Source organism: Elephantulus edwardii, unplaced genomic scaffold (genome assembly GCF_000299155.1).
Source record: "Elephantulus edwardii isolate Elephantulus edwardi_28Jun2011 unplaced genomic scaffold, EleEdw1.0 scaffold00001, whole genome shotgun sequence".
Lineage (NCBI taxonomy): Eukaryota > Metazoa > Chordata > Mammalia > Macroscelidea > Macroscelididae > Elephantulus > Elephantulus edwardii.
Window position 1 is genome coordinate 5,843,045 of NW_006399751.1, and position 21,249 is coordinate 5,864,293.

General features: G+C 38.0%; 1 protein-coding gene across 2 annotated transcripts in view; it reads right to left on the reverse strand.

Annotated features, from left to right (window-relative positions):
- The window catches only part of NFATC3 (nuclear factor of activated T-cells, cytoplasmic, calcineurin-dependent 3), a 94,220-nt gene that overhangs the window by 27,448 nt on the left and 45,523 nt on the right, over positions 1-21,249 (reverse strand). For both annotated transcript variants that reach the window (XM_006878670.1, XM_006878669.1), the window contains exon 4: positions 4,711-4,910. In XM_006878670.1, coding sequence (XP_006878732.1) covers positions 4,711-4,910 — 200 coding nt within the window. The remainder of the gene's footprint in view (positions 1-4,710; positions 4,911-21,249) is intronic.

Below are 21,249 nucleotides of genomic sequence, written 5' to 3' on the forward strand. Positions count from 1 at the left end.
AAACTCATGAATAAAACACAGTTTCTGCTTAACATATATAAATTTTGTAGTGGCTTATTATACAAAACCTAGGTAACTAAAACAAAGTTCAATTATTTATAAATTTTCAGGACTACAAAAACTCATCAAAAGTGTATCTAGATCTCTCATGCCACGATTTCTGCATTTCTACGGAACATATATATATGACTGTTGTTGTTACGTGCCATTGAGCTGAAACAGATTCACAGGTGATCCTGCAGATTGTTCATCTTTCTTTTGAGGAGAAGCTGGTGGATTTGAATCGCCTGTCTTTGAGTTGGCAGCACAACTATTCACTAAGTCACTAAAGCTCCCTTATATATACAATTAAGATGTTTCATTTAATATCTAACATTTCACAATTTTCAAAATTTATTACTAAGTATGGCAGCCTGATACACAACCATACCATATGTATTAGAAGACTAAAGTAAGTAGATAATAATTATCAGACATTTTTGGAAAGTTTATTCACTATATGGCTTTTCTTGTTATCTGTACTGTTACTTTATCTATCAGTAGTTTTCAATTTTAAGTTCACTGCCCAGAGGTTGCAAAAATCTATTTGAAGGACAACATATTACAGAACTAGGTTATCAAGAGAAAAACCAGGAAACCACAAGAAAGATAGAAAAAAAATTAATACTTAAATCTTTCAAGTATTTTCATCTTCACAAAGAGACATGGAAAAGAAAATTTTTAAAAATATAACAATTTTGAAAATTATCTGTGGCTATTCACTGGTAGGGAGCTCTGGTGGCCAAGTGGTAGTAAGCAGTTGTCCTATCAACGCAAAGACACATGGACAGAATTCACCAGCTGCTCCTTGAGACAAAGATGCACAATTTCCTCCAGAGTGATTTATAGTCTCTAAAAACCTGGTGGGGGGGCAGATAAGAGTATATTCTGACTTGACAGTACACAATAACATAACAACATTAATGAGTAACAAAGATTAATGCTAATTCATACTGACACACCTATGGAGGAGCTCTGGTGGCCTAGTGCTCTGCCATCCTGAGGGCACAAGGTGTGAATTCACTAACTGCTCTGTGGGATAAGGATGGGCAATCTCCTCCCATGAAATTAACTGCCTCTGAAAACCCACTGGAGTGTTAGCTATGGGTTGGTTCCTACTCAATGGTACACAACAACAATATGGTCTTCAGGGAAAATATTAGATCATCATCCTTTCCATTCGGTATTGAGTAAAGATATTTAAAGTGGGAGCTAAGTTTTTAATGGAAGATTCGAGTTAAGAGTATCAGAAACAAAAATCTTAATACTTCAACTCTCTCTTACTCTCCTTTTCTGCTAACACCATGCTATAAAGTTTGGGTTCACCCATCTTTCCATGGTTTCTTTACCCCTCTTCCTTATTTCTTTTTTACTTTAGCTCTTTTGCATGACCTTCCTTTCACTATGCCTATTTTTCACTTGTTTTGCAACAAACCCCTAAACCACCACCTGATGCTCTCCTAGAGGAGGGGCACGCGCGCACACACACACACACACAAATAAAAACAAACAAAACCCCAAAACCCTAAGACAAACAAAAACCCTCTACAAACAAAAAGATCCAAACAACAAACTTTGACTGAAAGAATGCAAAAGAAACCAACACAAGCCAACAAAACCTGTGAAAGTAGCAATGAAAATAACTATTAAATTGTTTAAAACATTAACTACATCTTAGATTAGGGTATAACACTGTCATATCCATGTTCATTTACTTATAAAAACAGGGAGGAGTTAAAACTAAGCAGAAGAGTGAATTGTGGGGGACAGGGTGGGTAGGAAGAAAAGTGTAACAATGAATGACTGGAAACCCTAAGTCTCTGTAAACTTTCATTAAAATTGATTTTTTAAAAAAACCAAAACACAAAAAACTAAGCAAGGCAATGAATAGTATTATCCTTTATTTGCTTGGCTCCACAATTAACACCCTTGGTACCAGCAGTCAGGAAATAAGAAGACACATTGCACTGGGAAGGTCTATAGTTAGGGACCTCTCTAAACTTTTGAGTAGTAGTGATGCCAGTTTGAAGACTAAGGTGTGTCTGATTCAGGCCATAGTCTTTCCAATTACTTGTAATGCATCTGAGAGCTGGACGATGAATAAGAATGATGGGAAAAGAACTGAGGCCTTTGAGCTCTGGTGCTGGAGAAGAGCACTGAACATTTCATGGACAGCCAAGAGAGAACAAACAGGTATGTCTTGGAGAGGGTACAGCCAGAGTACTCTTTGGAGGTAAGAATGATGAGGCTTCATCTCACATACTTTGGACATACTGCTTGTGAAGAGCTAAACACTCATGGAATTCTGGTTCCATGGTGTGAAGGTCCAGGGCCATGGTTTATGGGACATCCCAGCTAACACCAAACCTAGTGCTTCTGTTCTACCTACCAGTTAATTCTATAGTACCTGAGTGTTGAAAAATTTCCACGTGGCCACCCAATTGCTCTCTATTTGCCTAGAATAAGAGAGGAAGGAGAAGCCAGGAATAGGTGGACGATACAAAATGTGTAGCTAATTGCTTCATGAACAACTTCCTTTGCCATGAAACCAGAAGACCTGGATGGTGCTCAGTTATCATTACTAAACATTCTGACCAAAGAGAGGGATTTGAAATTCTCATGGAATCAATGTTCTCAAAAGTCATGGCGGGTGATCAATTCCAGAAACTAATGCCCTGATCACTTTAAAAAGTTAAACCAAAAATAGTCTCTGAAGTCTAATCAAAACCAAGCTATAGTTTAACCCATAAAAAATGCCTGCCCTGTGCAACAATGAGTATTTTTTAAAAAAGAAAGTGAACTGGGAGAGGGGGAATGGGAGAGGGAGGAAAATATACAACAATGAATGAATGGAAGTTCAAGTTTTCTGTAAATGTTTGTTAAATCACAGCTTTTTAAAAAAGTCTGCCTTCAAAAATCTCTTTTATTTGTTAGATGCTGTTGAGTAGGAACCAATTCACACTTGACTTTCTAGGGCACTTTCAGAGGATGTAAACTGCATGGGAGGAAAATTCCCATCTTTCTTCCAAAGAGCAGTTTAAACCTTGGGGTCAGCAGTGTAGTTCCTTAACCACCAGGCCAGCACAGCTCCTTATTCTTTTCTTAAGAAGAACTACCTATATGGATCACAAGGAACCCGGGGGGCACAGCCTGTTGTATGATGGGCTGCTAACAGAAAGATTGATGGCTTGAAGTCTACTGGCTACTCCTTGGGAGAAAGTTGACACAATGTGATCTTATTAAAATGTATAGCCTCAGAAACTTAATGGTTGATCACTTTAATTCAGAATCAATTTAAAGGTCATGGGTTATATGAGAACCAAGAGCAACTCAAAAGAACAGGAACTTAAAACCAAACCACATACACACAAAAGGCCAAAACAAAACAAAAAAAGTGAAACCAAAAACATCAATTTCTACCTGTTCAAGCCATTTTATTTTCAGGTTTCTGTTGCAGACAAACATGCTTAATTCTAACTTAGCCACTTAAAACTATACTGAATTTTTTTTTTCTTGTTGTTTATAGTTAAGTCAGATCTGACTCGTATAGGAGATTGCCCCTCCTTCTCTAGCAGAGCATTTGGTGGATTTGAATCGCACACCTTCAGGACTGCAGCTCAGATTCTTGCCACTAGACCACCAGAATTCCCTTGTACTGAATTCTTCTAAAGAAGTGGACTATCTCAATTCATTTACAATACGGTCAAAATGAATGACTAGAGGCAGAATCAAAGTTTTCCTTATGAAAACTCAACAATTTTAACTGTGTTATAATTATTAATTTACCATCTATCAGTAAAACTGATTACTTTAAAAAAATATATTTTTTATGCCTGTCATCTACCATAATGCATATTCCAAACACATTTGCTAAATAGAGTTTTCCTTCTGAAATTACCCTACTATCCTTCATAAGTTACCCATGGTGGACAGTGTTTGGTTTCGTTTCCTGATTAGAACAAGCTTGGAAGCAGGAGTGACATCCACTTCCGAAATGGTTTGCCTCTGGAAACTCTATGAACATGAAGCAATCACCAAATTTATACAAGTATACAGGTCTTTCCTTCATGGGCTCACTATGCGTTTTCTGCAACTCGACACTTAACAACAATAAAAACAACAAAAAAGAGAGAGCTATTATTGGCCTAGTGGATAGAAAGTTAAACTACCAAGCCAAAGGTGGGTGATTTTAATCTGTGGCCCTCAGGCCTGGTTTAAATTGTTTTTTTGTCAAACATTCTTCTAAGTGGTATAGCACTGGTCTGTGCATTGCTGTACAGAGGTGAGTCATGGTTGCTGTGATGATGAACACTGTGACACTGATGTGTCAAATGTGATAATGGTTACCCATGGTGGACAGTGTTTGGTGGAGCTTCCCGATTAAAACAAGCTTGGAAGCAGGAGTGGCATCCACTTTCAAAATGGCTTGCCTCCAGAAACTCCATGAAGAAATGACCAAAGTTATACAAGTGTTCAGGTCTTTAATTCACAGGCTTCCTATGAGTCATCTACGACTCGACGGCACTTAACAACATCATCATCCTTAGTTAATGTACTATAATTATTTATATGAGTTTGATCAGTTAATTCTAAACAATAATCCTTTCCTTTACACACTTTCCCCCGCAGTTCCTTTAGGAAAGGATTATCAATCCATTTGGAGTAAGATACCTGGCTGACATATTGTTTTCAGGAAGCAGTGGAATTTCCAGGACTTTTGTGCTAGCAATTATTATCTCTTGGCTTGCTGTTGCAACCGTCTTCCCAGTGATTCGATGCACCTGGTAAAACGCATGCGGCCGCAAGTATCGATCATCTGCTGTCCCAATAAACATCTGTAGATTTATTGGTTTTTCACTGTAGCCCAGGAGCTAATTAGAAAAAAACAGAAAAGCACAATTCATTATCAATGTACAATAAGCTTATAAAAGTAAATCTATTAGGCCTATAACATAAACTGTTGATAATTAGAATATTATTTGAAAAAGGCAACAAATGAACTATAATCAATGAGCAACAATACAAATCTCAACAGCTATAAAACTATGGAACATGTTAAAAAGAGATGTTTTTGTTTTAAATATCTCTATTAAGAAATAATTACAAAGCCTTGTTAAATGCTAATGGAGAATACAAAGAAATGCCAGGACATTCATGGCTACACTGTAGCTGTTGTGTGCTGAAGCTGACCCTACACTGGGTTTTCAGAGGCTGTAAACTGCACAGGAAGAGATGACCCATCTTTCTCTCTCAGAGCAGCTGGTGCATTTGAACCTCATCCTTGGGTTGGCAGCACAACTCCTTACCACGAGGCTACTAGAGCTTCTGAGACCACATTAACCACTGAGATTAGAAGAAAAACTAGAGACAACTAACAACTCACTCATAATACACTTTGTTTTAGTCAAGGCCTTCTTAATGTATATACAATCACATTTCTAGAAATTGAAGAATTATCAACACTATGTAACACAAAACTAGAGAATATCTAACACCTTATATGTAAATACAGAGAAATCTTTAGTTTTAACAAACATACATGTATTTTTCATTAATGCAACTACCATGTAAATTGAAGGAAATGTTATTAAGCATGTCAAGTATATGAGACATCTGGATGACTGCTTGAGAAAGCCATGGAACTTAGGTTGCTGGGCAACATATCACCTCTTTGTATCTGCAATACAGTGATACTATAGGTCTAGGCATGTGGCTACTTATTTCATTGTTTCTTCTATAATCATTAGCAGACCTTCTCATATTTATTTCCTTATAATATCAGGATTCTATCTTTTCTGTGTGTGATATGATATGAGTGTAAGTCCACAAAGGAAATTTCTATTCAACCAACCACATTTTATATAAACATTAGTTACAGCATCCACAATGTAATGGCACTCACTTTCTCCTGTGATTCTTATTTCCATGAACCCATCTACCCTTCCTGCCTTCTTAGCTTTATCCTTTTTTTCCACTTACACTTGGAATTTATTTATTAGAGGTAGCACTGAAAAGCAGATTTAGCATTGCATATAAGCTATACAATCAACAATTTAACCTTAAATATTTTTCTGGATGACATGAGGGAAGTGATTTCTTTTATTATTATTATTATGATGATGATTATTAATTTTAATGAACATTCACAGAGACTTTGGATTTCCATTCATTGTTGTACTTTTCGTCCTGCCTGCCCGTGTCTCGAGGTCTTGCTGCCTGCTTCCTCCTTGGTCATTCAGGATTATATCTTTAAGGTTGTTATGTGTAGGTAAACGACATTATCATCAACTTTTCATGTCAGCTTAATAAAACTGTTGTTTTCGTTAGGAATTGTTTTATGAGTTCTGAAAAATTCTACATTCATGAAATAGTTACTATTCTACAAATAGTGATCTCATATACCTTTCTCAAAGGATATAAAATGAGTAAAAACAAAATGGCTAATAAATAACTGATAATCTTACTAAATATCAAATTAGATACCATCTTATATCAATTAAAAAAATACCAACATTGAAAAACAATAATCTATGCAGATATTTGTTTTTCCATCTTCTATGACTGTTTGTATCCTTTACCAATCTTCTGTTTACATTCTCATCAATATTATGGATCTATGCAAGTTTGTGGGGGTTTTTAAAATGATACTAGTTTATTTACAAAATTCAAATACATTCTTTTTCATACTAGATTCTTTCAATTTCTCTCACCCATCAAATTGTACAAATCCATGATTGATCCCCCCCCATCCACATCCCTCTGCATCAACCCTCCCCCATTGGATCCTCATATTCATTCTACAATAATGGTTTTATGTTAATCATTTCCTGATTCACACACACTTCCTCCCTCTCCCTCTCTCTCCATTATAAATCCATTAATTGTCATACACATGGTTTCTAATCATCCTAATACAAGTTCTTTATATATCAAGGACTGTAAACTTTTTGTCTGCCTTATGTTGTTGCTTGGTGCTGTCGAGTATGACCCATAGCAACCCTATGAACAACAGATCTGAACCCTATCCTATCCTGTGTCATCCTCACACTTTCTGAATGTGAGTTCACTGCAGCAGCTACTGTGTCAATCACTTGATTGAGGGTCTTCCTCTCCTTTGCTGACCCTATACCTTTCCAAGAATCATATGCCTCTCCAAGGAATAGCTTCTCCTAGAAGTATGTCCTAAGTATGTGAGATGAAGCTTTATTATCTTTGCCTGGGAGGAGCAAAGGCATATTTGTTTGCTCCTTTGGCAATCCATGGAATATTTAGTACTCTTCTGCAACACTACAGCCCAAACGCTTCCATTCTTTTATCATCCTTATTGTCCAGTTCTCAGATGCATACCATGTGATTGGAAAGACTGTGGCCTGAATGAGATGCACCTTAGTGATCAAACTGACATTATTATTCCTCAACAATTTGGAGAGGTCCCTGACTGCAGACTTTCTCAGTGAAACATGTCTCCTAATTTCTTGACTGCTGGTTTCAAGGGTATACACTGTGGATCTAAATAAGATGAAGTTACTGACACTGTTAATCTTTTCTCCATCTATCATGATGTTGCCTATAGGTCCAGTGGTAAGATTTTTTTTTTTACATTGAGATGCAATCTATATTGAAGGTTATAGTCTTTGATCTTCTGCAACAAGTGCTTCAAGTCCTTATATGTACTGCCTACCTTAAAGAATACACTTAATTCAATTTACCACTTCTCTGACCCCAATTTCAGATTCCAAGAGGTACCTACTCTCAATCATTTTAGCAGCTTCTTTTGGTATTTATCTCCTAATTTTAAGAATCATGTTTCTACTGCTATTCCTCAAATTTTTAAAATATATCTTTTCTTTGATTATCCACCACCACAAAAGAAGTGGTCAATTCTTGTAAAGTTAAAATGCCTCTAAACACTAAATCAGCATTCAGTGTTTTGACTACGTACATGCTACTTAACAACCTGAGCCATTTTAGTGTATTTTAATTTCCCTTTTTGTACAACTTTTGTTTTCTTGGAAATAACTGCTTTTCATGGTAGTCTAGTTGTGTATGACAGGAAATATTTTATTCCTCATAATCTATAAGTGTTTCCCTTTGATCAGTTTCTCTACAAGGGAATCTTGTCATCTTCTTTTTGGAGCACATAAACTGAGCACAAACATCTTGAAAGTTAAGAAAAGGAAGTGGGTAAGAGGTCTCATTACTCACTACGCACGCAGACTTTCATTATGTGTCCCCTGCCTCCTCTACCTTGTAGTTCTCATTACAGATCCTTACGTGTTGCCTTCAGCTATTCTAGAACCTAAAAAGTCTAAAGATGAATGTCAAAAGAGATTCTGAACTCAAGAGCTTATACCTCGACCAAGAGGCTGATGTGCCAACTAAGCAAGGACACACTATGTGGTTTAAAATGAAGAAGAGTATGCATCAGAGTTGTATCCTCTCTCCATATCTACTCAGTCTGTATGATGAGCAAATCATTCCAGAAGCTGAACTACAGGAAGAATAATGTGGATCATAATAAGATTGGAGGAAGCCTTATCAACAACCTGTGTTATGTGGATGACACAACCTTGCTTACTAACAGTGAAGAGGACTTAAAATGCTCAAAGACTACAGCCTTCAACATGCTTTACCTCTCAACATCAAGGAAACAAAAATCTCATCACTGGACCAAGAGACAACATCATGATAGAGAAAAGACTGAAACTGTCAAAATGACTTCATCTTACTTGGATCCACAATCAACACCCTTGGCATCAGCAGTCAGGAGCTTACGACAATGGGAAATTCTTCAGTCAGGGACCTCTCCTAACTACTGAGGAGAATGATGTTAGTTTGAGAATTAAGGTGTGACTTTCCAACTGCTTAGCTAAGAGCTGGACAGCGCATAAAGATGACAGAATAGAACTGATGCTTTTGAACTGTGGTGTTGCAGAAGTGTTGAATATTTCATGGATTGTCAAAAGAATTAAAAAACAAGTCTATCTAGGGGATATTACAGCCAGAGGCTGTAAAATTCTAGGAAGCAAAGATGACAAAGTATTGTCTCACATTCTTCGGGCATGCTGTTAGGAGAGGCTATTCCTTGGAGCGGGAGATCACTGGAAAGATGGCGGGTCAGCAAAAGAGATGAAGATGCTTAACCAGATGGACTGACACAGTGACTGCTGTAATGGGCTTCAGTGTGTCAGAAACGATGAGGAGGCACAAGAAAGGACAGAGTTCAGATCTTGTTTACAGAGTCACGAATCATACTTGACACAATAGCATCTAACAACAACAACACTGAGAAGAATGGAAATTCTAGAAGACTTAATTGTGCTTATGTAAAACATGCCGAGATGTAGTCCTTCCAATAGAAGGGGAGACAAAATAGTTTAAAAATCAAGAAAGGTGTGTGTCAAGATTAGTATCGTTTCTCAGTATCTATTCAATCTGTTGTTATGTACCAAAGAGTTGAAAATGACTCATAACTGACCCTCTAGCAAGCTTTCAGTGGCAGCAAATCACAAGGGGGGAGGTGGTCCATCTTTATCGCGCAGGGCAGTAGGTGAATTTGATTTTTTTGGTTGACAGTGCAACTCTTTACCACTAAGTTGCCAGTACGCAGAGCAAATAATTTGAGAAGATGGACTATAGAAGGAAAATGTGGTATCAGAATTGGAGAAAGATTCAATAATCTACATTATGCTAATAACACAAATCTTGCTTGCAAAAAGTAAAGAACTGGGGGAGATCTGGTGGCCTAGTGGCAGGGAGCTGCAACTACAATCCCAGAGGTGCACGGTTCGAATGCACCGGATGCTCTGCCGGGGAAGGAGGGACAATCACCTCCTGTACCAGTCAGATCCGATTTGACGGTACACTCACACAAAAATAATAAAATTTAAAAAAAAGTAAAGAACTGAAACAGATACTAAAGAAAATCAAAGATGATTACCTTCAATATGGATTATGCCTCAATATGAGGAAAACTAAAATCCTTCCAAGTGGACCAACAGACCATCATGATAGATGGATAGAAAAAACACTGAAGTTGTCAACGATTTCATTTTACTGGGGTTAAACATCACAACCTATGGTATTAGCAGCCAAGAAATCAAAAGGCATGTTGCACTGGGGAAATCTGTTGTCAAGAACTTCTCTAACGTGCTAAAGAGCAAGGACATCCATTTAAAGACAAATTTAAATTATTCCATATACATCTGAAAGCTGGACAATGAGTAAGGAAGACTGAAGAACTGATACTTTTGAACTTTAATGTTGGAAATAGTATTGACTGCCAGGAGAACAAAGAAATCTGTCTTGAAAGAAGTACAACCAGGCTGTTCCTTACAGGTAAAAAAATGTTAAAACTTCGAATTTGTTAATACTTTGGGTATGGTGTCAGGAGGGGCTTGTCCTTGAAAAAAGACATCACGCTCAGTAAAAAAAGAGGAAGATTCTCAATGATACAATCACTATAACAATGGGCTTGAAGATGGCAGAGATCATAAAGATGGCTCAGAATAGGGCCAGGTTTCAGTATGTTGTTTCTAGTGTTTCCATGTGTCAAAGTTGACTCAGTGGCAAACAACAACTGCTCTTGTGTAGCCTTTAATCTAATTTTCCTGCCTTTGGTTCTACTTTTCTTTTTTTACACATCAGACGGGTAAGGTGCCCATGTCGTAACAAGGTTTAAAGGGTGGCACATGTCACACAGAAGCATGAACACCCACTCATCACCCTTCTGAGCTGGAAAAGGATCCCAGTTTTACTTTAAATCTCACTTTGAGTGGCTCCAGTGCCTCATTAATTCCTGAGCCCTGCCAGGGTTCCTTGGTACAAAATTACTTGTATTTCTTACTAGTTTCATCTTTCTGTCAAGCAGGCTTAAGTTGCAGCTGTCTTACGTCTAGTCAAAATAAACACATTTGTTCAATATACTATATTTAACTGAAAGTTCCAATTTTCTGCAACTATTTTAATATTTAGGGAGCTCTGGTGGCTTACTGGTAAGGAGCTATGCTGCCAACCCAAAGGCACATGGTTCAAATCCACAAGCTTCTTCACAAGAGAAAAGAAATTGCTCATCCTGTGCAAATCACAGTCCCTGAAAACCTACTGGAGGGTCAGCTATGACTTGGTTCTCATTCAACAGCAATGACTTTGCATTCAGTTATATATATATATCTCACATAACTTTTGCCAATTCAACTTTCTTTTAGGCATACAAGCTTTTGACAGTTGCTGTGCAGCCCTACCCCTTATGGTGACTTTTTTCACAACTGCAAAACAAAACTGAGTACTTTTGTAAGTAATAACTCACTTCCTTTCCCTCTTGCCTCTAGTAACCATTAAAGACTTTTCTTTATTCTTCCTCATTGTGTACCACTGAATCAGATCTGAATCAGATTGCTATTCCTTCTCCAGCAAAGCATCTGGTAGATTCAAACTGTGTGCCTCTGGGATTGCAGTGCAGCTTTTTGCCATGAGGCCACCAGAGCTCCCTACCACTAAAAGCATTCATATCCATGTACTTCCCTGGTTTTCTTTCTGTGTGGCTAGAATTCTTATTTGATTAATTATATTGACTAACCTAATAAATTACTTTGTTCTAACAAACTGTACACTCTTTTTCCAGTCTTTCCAATTCCCTGCTATGGATCTGAGAAGAACAGATGCATTTGAATTGTGATGTTGGAAAGAGTGTCTCATATTCCATGGACTGCCAAAAGAACAAACAGGTATGTCTTAGAAAACATGCAACCAGAGTGTTCCTTCAAGGCAAAGATGGTGAGGCCTCATCTCACATATTTTTATATGTTATTAGGAAAGGTGAGTCCATGGAAAGGAACATCAAGCTGGAAAAGGTGGAGGGTAAGCGAAGAAGATGAGCCTCAACGAGATGAACTGATACACACTGTCTGTGACTATGGATTCAAATGTGTCCGAGGATAAGGATAGCACAGGACAGGATAGAGTTCAAATCTGTTGTTGATAGGGTCACTGTGAGTCCTACTCAACTCGATGACACTTAACATCAAACAACAACATCATGTATCTGAAATAAGGAAGACCGAAGAAGATGCTTTGGAATTGTGATGCTACTAAAGAATACTGAAATAGCCCATGGACTGCCCAAAGAACCAACAAATATGTCTTGGAGGAAGTGAAACCACAGTGTTCTTTGGAGGAAAGGATGGTGAAACTGTGTCTCACATATTTTAGGCATGTTGTCAGGAGGGGCTCATCTTTGGGAAAAAACACTGTACTAGAAAAAGTACAGTGTCAGTGAAGGAGAGAAAGATCCTCAATGAGATAGAATGACACAGTGACCACGCCAATCAGTGGGCTCAGAATGACAGAGATCCTGAGTATGGTACAGGACTGTTGTTGAGTACCATCGAATCAGAATGGACCCATAGCTGACCCTCCAGCTGGTTTTCAGAGGCAGTTAATTTCATGGGAGGAGACTGCCCATCCTCCTGCAGAGCAGCTTGTGGATCTGAACCACTTGCCTTTGGGAATGCAGTATAGCTTCCTACCACTAGGCTGACAGAGCCCCCTACTGTACTGGATAGGCCAAAGATTAAGTTTGTTGTTTACAGGGTCATTATGAGTAGTGCTGACTCAACAGCACCCAACGATAACATAAGGGATCAAAGAGAACAGCAACTTAAAAGACTGGAACAAGAAACTTGGGGGCCAGTTGTTATTTACCATCTAGTTGGAACTAAAGCATTGCTGACCTCCAGTGGGTTTTCAGAGGCAGTATTTCGTACGGGAAGAGACTGCCCATCTTTATTCCACGCTGCATCTGGTGGATTTGGACCATGAGACGATACGTTTGTGTTGGCAGTGCAATTCCTTACAATAAACCACCAGAGCTCTGTATGTTTATACTCATAGACCAAGAATAGTTCAGAAAGGGAGGGTGAAAATGGTCCCACAATCCAAGTAATGTAATCAGTGCCACCCGAAATGTACTTGTAGAAACTGAATGGTGTACGTTTTTTACAGTGTATATTTCTCAACAACTGAAACATAATTTTAAAAAGTGATCATTAAACAGCTAGCTAAATTGAAGTCAATGAATCTAAAAAAACGTATTACTAAAATATCATATAACATACTGGTAAGGCATACCACCTGTCCTTCACATTTTGAAAAGAAAATGAACTGGTGATGGGAAAAAGTAATCATGCATGTTAAGATTTCAGAAAAAATGTATCATATGTATTGGCTAATATCAATAACAAAATCAGCTCAAAGCAGCTACCCTATACACTATAGACATTATCAGGCTACCCTTAATTCAAAGGGGTTTTATGAGAACAACAAATAAACTCATCAGAAATAAGAAACTTACCATTCCATCTCATTTCCCAAAGAACATTATGTTGTATGTGATAAATTATTACTGACAATATTCTCTAAAAACTTTCAATTATTATCAATACACCAATACACTTCTCCTCAATGTATCTTCTTTGTAGAAGAAAGTAAGCCAAGTTGTTTGTTATGTTATGTAGCGTTTCCATAGCAAACGTCTGTGCCTGCTTAATTTAACTAAAGCTGGAGGGTTAAAGCCTGAAGGTCACTACAGGACAGCGCAGAGCAGCTTCAATAAAAACTGTTCTACTCTCTTACCAGTTCTGCCAAATTACTTGGGGGAAGGGGATCTGAATATACTAGAAACATGACAACATACTGTCAAGATATTAAAAATACAAATTAAATATTTCTAATTTCTTAATTTAAATAGTACTTTAAAAATCATCTAATGAAAATAGATTTTGGTGTGTGAAAAATAACAAGTTTAAGCTACAAACCTAATTTTTAACATTTCAATAACATTTCTAGGTTAAGACTTAACATATTTAAAATGTATTAATTTTACAATGGCAAATTTTTTTTAAAAAAATCTAATTTTGAAGTAATTATAAACTCACGGGAAATTGCAAAAGTACATTTGTCCTTCACTTTTGTTGTTGTCTGGTGCCAGCAAGTCTGAATCAAATGAACCCAATAAACAACAGATCTCTGCCATGCTTAAGCCCACTGTTGCAGTCACTGCAACAATCCACCCGGATGAGGGTCTTCCTCTCTTTCACTGTCCTCTACTTCTCCCAGCATGATGTCCTTTTCCAAGAACAATCATCCCATGATTACTATCTCTGAAAATCTGCTAGAATGTCAGCTTTGAGTCAATTCCAACTTTAAGATTATACATACATATATATCTAAACCTATAAATTTAGATATAACTTGTGATTTACTGTCTCTAAAAATCCACTTGAAGGCTGGCTATGAGTCAGTTCTGACTCAAAGGTCCACAACACCAACAACATATATATATAGCTCCTCTCTGGTGGCCTAGTGGCAAAAAGCTGCACTTTGCAGTTCGAGGCCATCAACTGTTCCATGGGAGAAAGGTGGGCAGTCTCCTCCTGTGCAATTCACTGTCTCAGAAGACCTGCCAGAGGGTCAGCTATGGGTTGGTTCTGACTCTATGGTACACAACAACATGCCAAAGTATGTGAGACAAAGTTTTACCCTGATTGCCTTTAATTAAGGAGCACCCGGGTTCTACTTTCTCCAAGAGACTGGTTTGTTCTTTGGCAGTCTTTGGGATATTTCATACCCTTCCCCAACTTCACAATTCAAAGGCATCAATTTTTCTTCAGTATTCCTTGTTCACTGTCTAACTCTGACATACATATGATGTTCTTGTTGTTGTTGCTGTTAAGTGCTGTCAAGTTGTAGATGACTCATAGTGACCCTATGAATGAAAAACCTGAACACTTGTATAACCTTCATTGTTTAGCCACGTTCACAGAGTTTCCAGAGGCAAGCCATTTCAGAAGTGGATGCCACTCCTGCTTCCCAATTGTTTTAATGGCAGAGCTCCATCAAACACTGTCCACCATGGGTAACCATTATCACATTTGACACATAATAACTGAAAACACCCTGGCCTGGGTCAAACCAACTCCTTTGCTTTCTAAAGACTAAGTTTTAAGTGCCAAATAAGGTCACTATAAAGATGTCTTTGACACTAGATTTTTCCAATGAAACACAGCTTCTGACTTCTGGCTGCTGTTATACCATGAGTATTGTGGATCCAATTAAAGGAAATCACTGACAACATCAATATTTTTTCCATCTATCAAGATGCTGCCTACTGGTCTAGTTGTTAGGATTTTTGCTTCCTTGATGCTGAGGCATAATCCTAAAGAAGTCTGTAGTATGAAGATCAGTAAATTGCCTTGTTCACTCTCAACAAGGAAAGTTGTTTTATCAGTGAAACAAAGGTTATTGATGAGTGTTCCCCTAATTCTGATGCCGCATTCTTCTCAGCATATGTAAGGAAAACGGACACAACCCTAATACACATCTTTCTAGATTTTAACCAATGCAGTTGTATTCCCTTGTACCGCTCCATGGTCTATGTACAAGTTCATCTAATTTTCCTCAAATATAAGATAGCATGGAAATACAATATTAAACTCTAAGATAGTAGCACATCAGGAAATTAACACTTGATAGACTACAGATTATATTAAGCATGTGTGTGTATACATATACACACACACATACATTTTTAAAACAAGGGATCATTTGTATGTGTAGTTCTATACAATTTTATACCATATAATAATTCAAATCATAATTCCCACAGCCTACAGTCATGATAAAATCAAGATACTGAACTGTTCCATCATGACAAGGGGATTCCATTGTACTGCCCTTTTATACCCTCCTCCTCCTCCCTAATTCATTTCTGTTCCCTGCTAACCACTAACCTTTTCTCCATCCAACAGTTTTATCACTTTGAAATTCTTAATTACTTGGAATGATACTGTGAGTAAACTTCTGAAGTTGACTTTTTTCCATTCAGCATTATTCTCTGATGGTCTAGCCAAGCAGCTGATATTATCAACAGCTTGCTTTTTCTAAATTGCAGAGTAGCTGCATGTGATCTGAATATACAACAGACTGTTTAGCTATTAGCTGACAGAAGGACATTTTGTTTGTTTCCAATTTTTCGCTATTAAAAATAAAACTGCTCTGAATATTCATCTTCAAGTTACTATGTGAATAAAAAGCACTGGTAGCACAGTGGTTAACTACATGGCTGTTAATTAATTGAAGCCTAGCAGTTTGGACCTATCAAACTGCTCCTCAGGAGAAGGATGCGGCATTCTGCTTTTGTAAAGCCTACATTTTAAGCTTTTGTTGTTATGTGCTGTTGACACAGGAAACCTTATTGGGTTATAATTGTGCTACAAGTTTCCTGTGAGTTGTAATCAATTACATGACAATAATCTGTATTTCTCTAAAGGTTAATGAAGCCCTGGTAGCACAGTGGTTATGCACTGAGTAGCTAACTAAAAAGTTCAAACACAGTAACTGCGTCTTGAGAGAAAGATGTGGCATCTGTTTTGTAAAGATTACAGCCTTGTAGACCCTCTGCTCTATAAGGTGGCTAGGAGTTGGAAAAGATTCAACAGCAGTGGGTTTATAGGTAAGTAGGTATCTTAGTACTCTGGAGAGGTCTCTGACAGCTGCCTTTCCCAACACAAGACATCTTTTAATTTCCTGGCTACTGGTGCCAAGAGTCTTGATTGTGGAGCCAACCAAACTAAAGCTGTTCATAATCTCAATCTCTTTAACATACATCATGATGCTGCCAATTGGCCCAGCGGAAGAATCTTTATTTTCCTGATAACTGAGCTTCAATCCATATTGAAGGCTGCAGTCCTTGACCTTCTGCAGCAAGCGCTTCAAGTTCTCCTTAGTTTCAGCAAGCAGGGTTGCGTCATCTGCATAAGGCAGACTGTTGATGAGACTTCCTCAAATCCTGATGCCACATTTTTTGTTCACAGATAATCTGTTCTGCGTTTTGAAAAAATTGAAAAAGTATGGAGATAGGACACATCCCTGGCATACATCCTTCACAGTTTTGAAAAATGCAGTGTTGCCTTGCTCTGTTCTGACGATTGCCTCCTGGCCCAAGTACAGGTTTCACATAAGCACGATCAAATGTTCTGGGATTCCCATTCTTCTCAGAGTGAGTCACAGTTTGTTATGGTCCACAACAGGCCATGGTCTTTACAATCACTTGCTGGATAATAACTAGGGATGAAAGAAGGAGAATTGATGCCTTTGAGCTATGGTATTGGAGAAGATTGATGAATATACCATGGACTGCTAGGGAACAAACAAGTTCATCCTGGAGAGGGTGACACCAGGCTGCTCCTTGGAGGCAAGGATTCTGACGCTTTGTATGACATACTTCAGGCATGTTGCAAGACGAGATCAGTCCTTGGAGAGTGACGTCATGCTTGGGGGGGGTGGAAGGACCGCACAGGAGAGGAAGACCCTCAATGAGATGGACTGACTCAGTCACTGGGATAATGGGGATAGGTATGTCAGAGTCAATAAGATTGAGAAGGGATAAAACAGGGTTTAGAGCTGTTGTACATAGGGTCACTATGAGTCGCTCAACTCAACGGCACATTACAACAACAACAAAAGAAGGCATTATCAAGTCCTTTACATATAATATTTCAATTAATGCTCACATTAAGCCTCAAAAAAATCCTTTACCATTCAACAAAATTCAAATATGTGGAGTTGAAAACAATTCATAGCTAACCCTTAAGTGGGTTTTATGAGGCTGTATATTACACAGGTGGTGGAAACTGCCTACCTTTCTTCCCTCAGAGCCACTGGTGGATTCAAACTGTAACTCTGGGATTAGCAGGGCAACTCTCTACAGACTATGCCACCAGTGGTCTCTCAGAAACAGGCAGATGGTATTACCTTCATTATTACAAAACAAGAGCATTCCCTCCATAATTAACTTCCACAGCACCATGTTCCAATTTCCAATATAGTATTTAATACACTCTAGTTAATCGCTTCTCGGCCTTTTGGCTAAGATCAAGTGTAAGACACTCTAGTTTTTATTTTATTTATGTACTCATTGTCTCTTCTCATATAAATTAACAAAGCTCCATGAAGACAGGGATTTTATTTTGCTCATCAGTGGATTCCCAACATCTACAACAATACCTGTAACATAACAATTAGAAGTCATTTACTGAATGACTGAACAGTGGTTATTATGTGCCTTTGAATCGCGTACAACTCATAATAACCCGATGAATAACAGATCTGAACCCTGTCCTATCCTGTGCCATCCTCACCATCTCTGACAGTTGAGTCCACTGCTGCAGTCACTATGTCAATCTGCCTGGTTGAGAGTCTTCCTCTCCATTGACCTTTCTAAGCATAATATCTCTCTCCAAGGAAAAGCCTCTTAGCAACATGCCCAGAGTATATGTGACAAAGTTTTATCATCTTTGCCTAAAAGGAACACTCTGGCTGTAAGTTCTCCAAGAGACATCTATTTGTGCTTTGGCAGTTCAGAGGATATTCAGTATATTTTCCAATACCACTTTTCAAAGATGTCAATATTTTAAAACTTTATCATATCTGGCTTACATGGTATTCTTAAGTCTTCATTCTTTTTTTAATTATTAATGATTTTGTAGTGCAACTTATATAATTTTTACAGCATATTGTTTTCATTTAATTTTCCCCCATTCATTCATTGCTGCACATTTTCCTCCCTGTCCACCCTTTCCCCTCACTTAATTTTTCTCTTTGAAAGGAAAAAAATTTTTTTAAATTATTTCATTGTTATACAATCCCCATCCCAACCCCAGGCCACAGTCCACTTTACTATGTATTTCTCTTTCTGGAATCTTGTCATGAAAATAATACCTAATCTTATATTCCTTTTAAATGTTTCTCTCCCTCATCTGTTTCAATGCAGTACATTATTTATCCCCTCTTTTCTTAGGTTCCCTTCAACCCAGATGTCAGTCCCATTTTGTGGTTTTTTGTTTGTTTGTTTGTTTTAACAACAGTGGTACTATGAAGTATCTGTCCTTTTGTGACTGAGATATTTCACTCAGCATAATGGCCTACAAGGGTCACCATTTTGTATAATATTTCATGAGTTCTTTGTTTTTCAAAGCAGCATAGTATTCCATTGTGTGAATATGCCACAGCTTCTTTATCCATTTGTTTGTTGATGAGCACTTCGGTTGTTTCCAACTCTTTGATATTGTGAACAAAGAAACAATAAACATGGATGTGCATATATCTGCTTGGGCGGCAGTTCTGGTTTCTTTAAAGTATATTCCCAGTAGTGGAATTGTTGGGTCAAATGGAATTTCTATTTGCAACTTTTTGAGAAAGCGCCATACTGCCTTCCACAGTGGTTGCACCATTTTGCACTCCCACCAACAGTTTCTCCACAATCTCGCCAGCATTTGCTATTTGCTGCTCTGTTGAATTTTGCTATTCTTACTGGGGTGAGATGATATCTCATAGTTGTTTTGATTTGCATCTCTCTTAGAGCTAGGGATTTTGAACACTTCTTCATGTCTTTGTTTGCCATCTGAATGTCTTCTTTGGTGAAGTGTCTGTTCATATCCTGTGCCCATTTTGCAATTGGGTTGTTTACCTTTATCTTGTTGTGGCATTCTTTAACAAAAATTCTCACCACTGGACTAATAGGCAAGACCATGATAAATGGAGAAAAGATTGAAACTGTCAACGACTTCTTTTTACTTGGATAATCAATACACTTAGTACCAACAGTCAGGCGATCAGGAGACATACAGCACTAGGAGAGTCTACAGGCAGAGAACTTTCCAAATTACTAAGGAGCAATGATATTAGTTTGATGACTAAGGTGTACCTGATTCAGATGATGGTCTTTTCAATCACTTGCTATGCTGCTTAGAGTCAGACAATAAAAAAGTGGCTAGGTGAATAAATTCATAATGCAATGAAAGAGTCAGAAAGGTTAAGTTACTTGGCTAAGCATGTAGTAAATCCTAGGATTCAAACTCATGCAGTGTGGCTTCAGAGCTCTCATGAGTCATTCAACTAACTACTTAGTATTAACTACAGAATATAATTAAAGTAAGTACACAACTATGTAGCGAATGTGGCAAAAAAAAGGTAAGCTAATTACTAAACATTCATTACATAAAGAGTTGTATTTTACCTCACCCAATAGTGTATTATATACAGTCGTTGCTAAGTAAACGCTTCTTAGTCACAGACTACCACAGTGTTCACAAACAGCACGCTCACATAAATGCCAAATGTACACTTAAGTAACTCCCAGAAATTACATTATGTAAAAAAAGAGTTCTGACACAGCATGACTATGCTTACTGTGTGCAAGTCTGTTATTTTCTGACACGAATTTCACTCTATTCACTCCCACTCAAAAGTAAAAAAATGTTACTATGAATTATTTGTATAATAAAGGTATAACCCATGATCAGATGTCAAGGATACAGTTTTGTTGTTCTTGTTAGGTACCACTGGGTTGGACTTATAGAGACATTATGAACAACTGACCTGAGCCATCCTGATTATCTCTGACAAACTAGAGCCCACTGCTGAGGTCACAATGTCAATCCTTCTCACTGGGGGGGTGATTTTTGGGGGGGTGTCTTCCTCTCCTTCGCTGACCTTCCATTTTTCCAAGCATGATGCCCCTTCACAAGGAACAGCCTTGCTTAGCTACATGTCCAAAGTATGAAAGACGAAGCTTTTAGGGAGCTCTGGTGGCCTAGTGACAAGAAGCTGCACTGCAATCATAGTGGTCTGAATCCACCAGATGCTCTGCTGGAGAAGGGGCAATCTCTTCCTGTACCAGTCAGATCTGATTTGATGTTATACACAAAAAAATAATCAAAGAAAACAAAACAAAAATCAAAGATGAAGCTTTGCCATAAAAACTCACTGTCACGGAAGTTCAGATACATGGTGACCCTCTAAAGGGTTCTGTATAATGGTATGGAGGGGATTGCTTACTTTTCTCCAATAGAGTGGCTGGTGGATTTGAGTTGCTAATTTTTTGGTTAGCAGTCAAAAGATTACATGTACCATCCCACCACGTCTCCTCTGAGTTGAGTAAAAATACCCAAAACCCACTGCCAATGAGTCAATTTTGACTCACAGAGACTCCCCCCTGGGTAAATAAATCTTTACAAGAGACTGTCCATTTTTCCCCCTCACACGTTTAGTGTAGTGACTAATGGCATGTACTGTCAAGTTGGAACTGACTTACAGCTAACCCTCCAGCACACCTTCAGAGGCTGTAAATCTTTCTTCCACAAAGCAGCTGGG